The 10,361-nt window shown below is 40.2% G+C and overlaps 1 protein-coding gene across 1 annotated transcript; it reads right to left on the bottom strand.

The window, feature by feature from the left end:
- Positions 1-6,561: 6,561 nt before the first annotated feature.
- Positions 6,562-8,897, bottom strand: LOC110882886. The gene is made up of 4 exons (XM_022130786.1): positions 8,035-8,897; positions 7,671-7,992; positions 7,137-7,564; positions 6,562-7,036 (listed from the first exon to the last, which is right to left on the bottom strand). Exons 1-4 carry the CDS (start codon positions 8,895-8,897, stop codon positions 6,562-6,564), a joined length of 2,088 nt encoding a protein of 695 aa, XP_021986478.1.
- Between the last annotated feature and the right edge of the window lie 1,464 nt (positions 8,898-10,361).

Genomic DNA, 10,361 nt, shown 5'->3' with positions numbered 1-10,361 from the left:
TAGCACTTCGCCGTGTCTGGGCGCGGTCAACGTGGGTAGTTTTTCTATGAACCGCTTCATTTCCTGCAAAGCTCGTTCCGCTTCTGCCGTCCATTTAAAATTCTTTTTGTCGAGGCAATCTTTCAGCGTTTTTATAAACGGCAGTGATTTTTCAGCGTGCCTTGCAAGGAACCTGTTGATTGCTACCAGTCGTCCATTTAGGGCTTGAGCTTCCTTCAACGTTCGGGGGGATGGCATCCGCGATATGGCGGTTATTTTTTCTGGGTTGGCTTTAAAGCCGTTGTGGGTAACTACTACCCCCAGAAATTTTCCCTCTTCAACCCCAAAAGAGCACTTCTTTGGGTTTAACTTTATGTTATGCTTTCTGAGCCGCTGGAAAGTTTCTTCTATGTCTGCCAACATTTGTTTCTCTTCGCTGCTTTTTATGACCAGGTCGTCTACGTAAACTTCCAAGTTCCGCCCGATCTGTGTTTCGAAAACCTTATCCATGAGGCGCTGGTAGGTGGCTCCCGCATTCCGTAGCCCAAAAGGCATTTTGGTGTAACAAAAAATGCCGACGTCGGTGTGAAAGGCTGTTTTTTCTTCGTCTTCTTTGGCCATCTTGATCTGGTGGTATCCCTTATATGCGTCTAGAAAACACTTGTATCGATACGGTACCAGGGAGTCAACTTTTAAATCAATTTCCGGCAACGGGTATGCGTCTTTCGGGCACGCCTTGTTCAGATCCTTGAAGTCAATGCACATCCGCCATGTGCCATCTGGCTTTTTAACCATGACCGGGTTAGACACCCAGGTATGATACTGTGTTTCTCTGAGGATTCCAGCTTCCACTAACTTGCGTACTTCCTTAACGACCGCTGCCCGGCGATCCGGGGCCATACTGCGTTTACCCTGGGCGACTGACTTAATGCCTGGGAGCGTGGAGAGCTTATGTTCTGCTTTATCGCGAGGGACTCCGGTCATATCGGCGTGCTCGAAAGCGAATATGTCTACGTTTCTTTTTAGCAGTTGTTTCAAATTGCTCTTTACCTCTGGGGACAGAGTATCGCCGATGGTGACCATTTGATCGGGGTGGCGTGTGCTCAGTACCCACCTCTCTGGCCCTGTGACCCCTGCGGGGCCTTGACGGCATCGTTTGGTGTCCAATACTTCTCCAACTCTATCTCGAAACACCGTGGCAATACCTTGCGGTGTTGGGAACTTCATAAAACCTCTTGCCGTGGAGACTATGGCGTCTAACTTCCCCAAAGTGAACCTTCCGATGATTACATTGTGATATGACTCGGCGCGGACCACGAGGAAAGTTAGTAGTATTGTTCTTTCCTTGGGTGCTTGCCCGAAGGTTACCGGGAAGGTGATTTGACCAATGGGATCCACCTTTTCCCCTGTAAAACCCTTAATGGGAGCATGTACCGATTCGAGCAGCTTTTTATCCTCCGGTTGCATTCTATCGAAACAGTGCTCGTATATGATGTCCTCTGAGCTTCCGGTGTCAACCAAAATTCGCCTCATTCGGTAATCTCCTACTGCCGCGGAAACGATCAGGGCGTCCGTGGTAAGATGCAAATCTTCCATTCGTGGTTCGATGGTCATTGTTGCCAACATCCAAGGCTCGAGGGTGGAGAAACTCCGTTTAGCCCCTCTTCCTATACCAGCATGGACCATGTTTAACTCTCGCGGCCTTTTTCCTGCCGCCTTGTCATTTTCCTCCTTGACCACCGGCGGACCCTGCTTGATGTCTCGCACCAGATGTGCCAACTTTCCTGACTTTACGAAGTACTCGATTTGTTTTTTAAGCTGGAAACAATCGTTGGTGTCGTGTCCACTTCCCTTGTGGTATTCGCAGTACTTGCTCGTATCCTTGTTCGGGTTATCTTTCAGCGGCTTTGGTGGGTTGAGCCTGAGGTTTTCCGAGGCCAGAATTTCTGCCGGGGTCTTGCTTAGATTGGGATATTCAGAACGGGGTTTTGACGTTTCATTTCTTGAGTATGAGCTCCGATGCTTATCGTAACGCGAGTCTCTGTCGTTCCGCTGATATCGGTCTCCCCTGTGTTTACTTTTAGACCCCCGATTGTCTTTTTCTTCTTGGTTCTTCAAGGCTTCTTTCTTTCTGTTAGCCGCGTGGCTGGCCGCTACCGCTTTTTCTTGTATAACGTATACTTTGGCAATCCGCAGTATCTCGTCTATGGTCGGGGGTACCCCGTCCCTTCCATGCAACGTTCTTAGTAATTCGTCATCATTAACCCCCTGGAGGAAAGCTCCGCATGCCAAATCGTTAGTGACACCTGGTATCGCCAGGCTTTCTTTATTGAACCTGATGATAAAATTCTCTACCGTTTCGTTGTCTCGACGACGGATATGGAGTAATTCATTCCTATCTTTCGTATGTCGGCGCTGTTGACTGAACTGTAGGATAAACTTTGATTCCAGATCCTCGAAACTGTCTATCTCGCCTGTGGGTAAGCTGTCCCACCATACTCGCGCTGCTCCTACTAAGGTTTGTACGAACATTTTGCACCAAAGGGGCATGGGCCAACAAGCCACCTCACCCGCACTCTTAAATAGATTAAGGTGATCATCCGGGTCGGTGAGGCCGTCGTACTTGCCGACTGTTTGGGGCATCTTTGGTTTTTCCTTAATAGGGGCTTCGGCGATACGGCGTGTAAATTTAGATCGGAATGTTGCATCTACTGGCTTGTATGGCTTGGTTAACTCGTCCTCTTCTAAGTTCACTGTTTGTGCCGGTGGGTTGTTTGCACCCGGGGTGGGACCTGTTCCTGGACCGGAGTTTTCAAAAGGAGTAACCCGGGGTCGGACCGCGTTTTCCCTGTCGTGTACGGGTTCAGTTGACGCCTGAGTATACATTGGTTGTGGACTCGGAAAGTTCCACCACGGCGGCATGTAAGCCGCGTAGGGCGACTGTGACATCCCTTGTGTCATTCCCTGAGGGGGATAGGCTGTTCCCCCGTATGAGGGTAAGTACCCGAAAGGGGGCGCGTAGCAATATCCCGGGAAATACATCTGATTGCCTGGCGTGACAGGGGCATTCATTACTCCCGTTGGCATGATGACCGGCTGATGAGGCGGGGTGGACAATGCTGCCGTGAGTGCGGCTGAATACAACGGTGGCATTGGGCTGGAGATCAACGGTTGGTAGTATTGGGGAGTGTTGGTTCCAGGTGCTAAGATGCTAGGACTCGCCGAGGTGATGACTGGGGTGGAGAAAAGACGCGAAGTCTGTGAAGAAATAGCAGCCCCTGGGGCTGAGGTGCCGCTGCCTGCTCCCTCCACCCTTCCGGGTTGTGTTTGTGAGGGCATGTAAAAGTAAGGGTTTGTAACCACGGCCTGGGAAGAGACGGTGGTAACGTTACCAAACCCTGGTGGTGGCCCCTCCGCCTCGAACTCCAAATCTAACGATCTGGTAACGGCCGGTGATGATACTGGGGCGGTTACGCCTCCCGCCCCTAGCGTCAGATTATCATTCGTCGCTCTTTGACCAGCCATGTTCTGATCACTTGCCATGAAGCTCTTTGTTGTTCTTGCTTGGTCCCACGGATGGCGCCAATGAAGAAACACTGACCTTAACAACTCTGGAAACTTCAACGATCAATGACCCGAACGTGTGGCTGCAAAACAGAAACACCGTTAGGACTCGTTACAGGAATGGGGTTATTCCTGTAACCACCCTCCGGCGTGAGAATAAGTATTCGTTCTTTTGGAGAAGTATATGAAGGGAAAAGTGTATGGGAATTAGATGATCGTACCTTACGTATTTGTCTTTATTTATAGGTTCTCAATTAGGGTTTCCCTTATTTTAGGATGTGCTCCGATAAGGTGGAGATTTACATGATCTTCCCGAAAAGTGGGAGATTTAGTTATGCACCTTCCTTATAGATATGGAAGGTTCTAGAATAATTCTGGGTATTTATGTAAATATAAAAGGTTGTAACCGGGTCGGGTGAGCGACGCGGGTCACACCTCGTCAGTAACTTATATACTTTATTCCTTGTAATTTTTAGTATTATTTTGGATTGTAAGTTCTTGGTATCTTTGTTAAGTCATATTACTTTAAATCCAAAAATAATATAACTATACACAAAGTATACACATATTCACACAAGTGTCTTGGTATAAAATATATATTCTAAATATATACTTATCCATTTTTATTTACAAAAACCGACCTCCAATACTTGTATTTTTGTAATAAAATTTATAGCAAAGTTTTATTGAAAACAATAGTTAAAATACACTAGTAAACACTTGTTTAGAAAATATTTTCTAAGTGTTTGAATTTTTAGAAAATTTCGCCATAGTTTCCTTTGAAAATGGAGGTGTCCATGCTATTTAGCATATCATTTTCTTTTTCAAAAATCATTCAAACAATCAACAACAAGTCACTAATCATCTTGTACTTACCAAGTGCAAAAACTATTCCGTTTGTAATATAACATGAACTTGATCTTTCACAAAAACGCGTAGTAACTTGGTAAAGTGTTTAGTAGCCTTAGTTACCCTCCAAAATATAGTTACTACTTGGTAAATTTCATTCTTGAAGTTTTTAGATGTTTACAACTTGTATACATATTTTACAAAAATGTTTCTTTATTAAACCTTCTTGTTTCTCTAGTGTTTACACACTTGTTTTTTCCACTAAAAATGGTGTAAGTTTAGTAAAAACCATGATCTTTCAAAAATCATATTTTGAACTTGGTTTTCTTGGAAAATCATTCATAAATCTTGGATCTACAAGTTTACTAGTTCACTTTATTTATTACTTTTCAAGAAATCATTTTGTTTATTAAGTTCATGTCCATATGTGAAGATGATTATCTTATGTTGTTACATAATCATCTTCCTACTTGCTAGATTATGTGTTAAATCACCATCTAGCAAGCTTCATGTGATGATTAACATCATCATCTCAAAAAAATCAACAAGCAAATATCATTCATATACTAACAACATCATATCACAAGATTTCATCATATTTCATGCCTTATGTTCCAAGATTCAAGTGTATGTCTTTTAGTGTTCATGTTATTTTCATCATACTACATCTTTTAACCACTTAAAATAGAAGTGACAAAGGTAAATAAAGATCTTACTACTAGCTTGAAGCTAGGGAAGAACAATGATGAATATGGAGTGGATAAAAGCAAACGGGTGAGGTCCTTCAAGTTCCTTTGCTTGCAACCTTCATAAGTATGCTTGTTTCACCTTAGGATGCACTTAGATTACTTGGAAATGGCTTGAAGGATGATGATGATGAAGGGGGTGTTGCGCCGTAGCTCTAAGGGAGAAGAGGGAGGAGAATGATGGTGTGTTGTGATTCAAGTTTACTTATAATCAAGTTTGAGTTTTACACAATGGTTTATATGTCTCCATAGTACATTACACAACCTAGATAAATCTCATCAAATCTTAGGAAGATTTAAAGTAGATCTTGGAAGATTATTGTGATCTTGGGAAATCTTTGGAGGTGGGGGCCACTTGGGCCGATTACTAGCATGGGGGGGGGGGGTTAAATGTAATTTGTTGGTAAAAGATGGTAATTAGTTAAAGGTAAAGTCTAGTGTTTAATGTGTAGGATGCTTTGTGTTAGAAAGTTTAAGTGTTGGGGAACCATAACTAGCTCTGAAAAATAAAAACAATGCTTTTAGCAATATTTTAGTGTTCCGGGTAATGTCCGGTTGTTCGGTTAGATACCGATTCGTTAAAGTGTCAAGTTATTCCGTTTAGTGTTCTTTAAGTACCCTTTTATGACACTTTTAATTCCCGACACTTAGGAAAGCATACAGGACCATTTTGCCATATTTTTACACATTACTAGCTTGTTAAAAAGCTGAAAATTGCTGAAATATGCAGAATTCTGCATTTTTAATGGGTTTTAGGCACTTTCCGGCACTTTATCTATCACTTAGGCATGCAGTTTTATGGTCCTTACCTCCCTACCCACTATACTAGTGTAATATGTCGTCTTTGGCTCATACTGGGCCTCAAAATAATGTCTGTCTATTTACTGAACTTCGTCAGCATTTTTTTTTGTTTGTCTGATAACGGTGCCAATTCTGTTCTGTGCATTATTAGACTATCTCGTGTTACATGTAGTAACGATAAAAGTCTTGTATCATGAAATGCCATTTTATGTATATAACAGTAATCAGAAATTTATTTTTCTTGTAAACTAGATCATGCACAATTATTTAAGCACAGATTACTGTTCAATTAGTGTACGGAATGTACGAAAAAGTGACGGTTATCACACTCCTGCATTAAAACAGCACCCATTCCTTTGGCAGAAGCATCTGTCTCGATGACAAATGTCTTTGAAAAATCAGGGAGTTTAAGGACAGGTAGAGTACTTAGTGCATGTTTTAAGGCCACAAAAGCCTGTTGAGCTGTTTCATCCCACTTAAAACTGTCTTTCTTCAATAGCTCTGTTAATGGTTTAACCAAAACCCCAAAATTCTTTATAAATCGCCTATAATACCCTGCCAGCCCCAAAAAAACCTCTTAACTGTTTAATACTGGCAGGTGAAGGCCATTCTTGTATTGCAATCAGCTTTTTGGATCAGTAAAAACCCCCTCTTTAGTTATGACATGGCCTAAATACTCCACCTTCTCTCCTGCAAAAGAGCATTTGGATCTCTTTGCTTTGAGGGAATTATCTCTCATTAACTGCAATACAACTTGTAAATCCACCAAGTGTTGATGCCAGCTACTACTATACACCAATATCTCAAAAAAGAAAACTAAAGCACATTTTCGAAGCACACTTTTAAAAGTAGAGTTCATGAGAGATTGGAAAGTGGCAGGTGCATTAGTTAGGCCAAAAGGAAGAACTAGAAATTCATAGTGCCCTTGATGAGTTTTGAAAGCTGTTTTATATATATCAGGTTCGTACATTCTGCCCTGATGATACCCAGATCTTAGGTCCAATTTAGAAAATATGTTGGCTCCATGCAGCTCATCTAACAGCTCTTCAATGAAAGGAATTGGAAAAACATCTTTCACTGTTGCTTCATTTAACCTCCTGTAGTCCACACACATTCTCCATGATCCATCTTTTTTTAACTAGGACCACAGGTGCAGAAAAAGAACTGTTACTGTGCCTAATGACCCCTGAATCTAACAATTCTTGGGTCATTTGTTCAATGATGTCTTTTTTAGCACTAGGATATCTATAAGGTTTAAGATTTAGATTCACCTTATCATCCTTGAGTTGAATTATGTGGTCAATTAGTCTAGCAGGAGGTAGACCTTTTGGCACTTCAAATACGTCTTCATACTCTTGTAACAATGTCTCTAGTCCTTCTTGCTCCTTTTGTTTTTCAATAACAGGTTGATACATACAATGGTCAACAGCAAAATCTTGAATTGTAAACAGTTGTGCTTGAATAACACTATTTTGCCCTTGAATTAGACTTGTAATTCTCTCCATATATGAAAGTTTGACCCCTTGTTTCTTAGTGCCCTTCAATTCAAACGACTGCCCAACTATATCAAACTTCATAGTTAAATTCTTGAAGTTCCAAACAATATCATCTAATGTTTCCAACCACTGAATCCCCAAAAGTCAAAACTATGTCATAGTTATCCAGATCTATGACCAACATATCGGCAGTAAACCAATTACCCTGCATAACCCATTGGAAATCCTTGCATACATTCACGTATTCCACCTTATTACCATCAGCAACTGTAATCTGTACATTATTGATCTGTTTCACTGGACATTTCAGCTTTTGAGCCAATGTTTTACTCATAAAATTGTGAGTAGAACCACTGTCTAGCAGTATGTACAAGTATTTGGTGCCAATTGTCCCAATCACTTGCATAGTTGAATAGGAGGGAATACCCATAAGGGCATTTAGTGAAATTTGTGGGTCTCCTTGAACAGCTGAATCTCCTTCTTCCTCCTCTAATTCTTCATCCTCTGGGTATTCATCTACTTCCACTAGAAACAGTTGTTTCTTCCCTTTGCAAACTCTGTTGTGACCAGGAACTTACTTTTCACTGCAATAAAAACACTCCCCTTTTGCCCTCTTATCATCCATGTATTTATTAGTGACCTTCTTGGGTATGATTGCATTTGATGGCACTTGATTGACAGGTGTTGCTAGCAAAGGTTGCTTAGCAATACTAGTCAAATTGTTAGTTCTTGATGAATTATACTTGTATCCATTAGAACTGCCACTGTTCATACTTCCCCAACCCAAAGTTTTATTTGACTGTTCTTGTAATCTGGCCAAAGAATAAGTTTCCCTCAATGTTCTTGGTTTAAACATCTTAACATGACATTTAATCTCTGGTTTCAACCCCTCAATGAACAAACTTATGGTATATTCATCAGGTAGAGTTACCTTGTTTAATAGCAAATCAAACTTGTCATAGTAGTCCTCCAATTCCCCTGTTTGTGTCAAAGCTTTGAGTGCTCCCATAGCATCTTCAATCAAGGTTGCAGCAAATCTTGTAGCGGCTGACCTTGTATACTCATCCCAAGTTATATCACACATTTGCTTTCCACTTGATTTCATGAACCCTTGATACCACTGCAATGCCCTTCCTTCTAAATGGACAACTGCATATCTCACATTATATCTTTCTGGTGTATCATCAACCGAGAAAAAACGCTCACACTTGTACAACCATCCTTCCACATCATCCCCATTAAACTTGGGAAACTCGACTTTGGTTAACTCATTGTTGCACACTCTATCATTATCAATTCTTGGCATCATTGTTCCTTGTTGTTCGATTCTTGCAAACGCAGCCTGCAACTGTTCAAAGGCTGTCTTCAAACTCATTAACCCTTCTTGAGTTTGTGAAGTGAACTCGTCCAATCTACTAACATCTCTAGAAATACGGTCAACTTCTTGGTTTCTTGTTGTCATTGTTGGAAGATTTGAACAAAGATTGAAATGATTGAATACCGGAAATCAGTTGATTGTAATGGACTAGAATGATCACAAATTGATCAATCCAGAGAATGGAATGGAAAGAATTGATTCGAGAATTAAAGGAATTTGATGAAGTAATATGGAATGGAATGATCACCCCACAGAATTGGAAATGAAATAAATTGAATAGTGATGAAGAGAAGGTGATCAGAACGAATTGGAGAAGATGATTGGAACGAAGTGGTTGCCGGAATCTTGAGCTTCGAGAATCGGTAGCTCTGATACCAATTGTTAGCCTAATTTGAGAAAACAGAGAAGAGAGGGAAAAACCTAAATCAAGCCTAACTGTCATCTTGTGGTTGTTACCTGTTTTATAACCAATTCAACTACCAACAGTCATTTACACTATCAGTCCCTCAATTTATGAATATTACAATTATAACCCTCAACATTAAACTCAATACTAACATCCATCCCCTCCCACCCACCCAAAAAAAAAAAAAAAAATTAGTTGTACAACTTAGTCTCATTCCATTCAGTTTCGGTTCACAGCGTTTAGGTTTATTAGGTACCGTCAATCGATATAACAACATAGAGAACCAAATGAAATAAAGTGTAGATATCCCTAAAAGGATATTGACACTTGTTTTAAATCAACCGAAGAACAAAGAAATGACTAAAGTAATGATGTGTTTAAAAGGATACCGACCCGTATTTTACATCGATCGAACACCACAAAACCAAATACCGGTAATGATACTGATGTTGATATTTGTTCGGTTCGTCACAAATTTTGCACCAACATCGACAGAAAAAAACTAAACATACATGAGTATTTATCTATTTTTTAAAATTAATTAACACAAGTTATTAAAGAAATTAAAATATATAAAAAAGCTAAATGAGCTAAATGCGTATATTATTTAAAGTCAAGAGTGTAAAATTGAAACTTATTAAAACTGAGGGGGCATATAGTAAAAGAGATAAAAAAGTGAAGGTTAACTGTAAAGAAACAAAATACACATTTTTCTTTAACTTTTATTTTTGAAAACATCACACATTCACGTCTCCCTCTTTTACTTACAAACACATATTTTAATAGTTTTAGATAAATAAATAGTAATCCATATATTTAAATTGTTATTCTTTTCAGTTTTATGTCACACCCTGACTTTTGCGGAAGCCTGATTATGGTGTGACTTTCTTAATATCATTGCATTCAATCATAACATCAACTATATGATAAAACCATAGGATTGTCATCCATTGAATAAGTTTAAAAACATAACAACATCGTTTTAAAACGTAGACTTAAAATTCAAGTTTTACAAATCATACAAATGGGGTTACCCAAAATGGAAATTTTGGTCTGTTATCTTCCTTCTCTATCCACTACTGAAACTACACTGTCAATTCTTGCATTTCCGAAGGTGTAAGTCTCTAGAGTGCATTTACTAC

This window comes from Helianthus annuus, chromosome 10, assembly GCF_002127325.2.
Source record: "Helianthus annuus cultivar XRQ/B chromosome 10, HanXRQr2.0-SUNRISE, whole genome shotgun sequence".
Taxonomy (NCBI): domain Eukaryota; kingdom Viridiplantae; phylum Streptophyta; class Magnoliopsida; order Asterales; family Asteraceae; genus Helianthus; species Helianthus annuus.
This window is presented reverse-complemented; position numbering and strand designations above follow the sequence as displayed.

What these genes read in the sequence shown, in the direction of transcription:
- LOC110882886 (XM_022130786.1), bottom strand. Translation starts at nt 8,897, where the DNA reads ATGACAACAAGAAACCAAGAAGTTGACCGTATTTCTAGAGATGTTAGT. An exon ending in GATAAGAGGGCAAAAGGGGA is followed by an intron (nt 7,993 to 8,034) that starts GTGTTTTTATTG and finishes TGGTCACAACAG; the next exon opens with AGTTTGCAAAGGGAAGAAAC. An exon ending in GAACAAATGACCCAAGAATT is followed by an intron (nt 7,037 to 7,136) that starts GTTAGATTCAGG and finishes TGTGGACTACAG; the next exon opens with GAGGTTAAATGAAGCAACAG.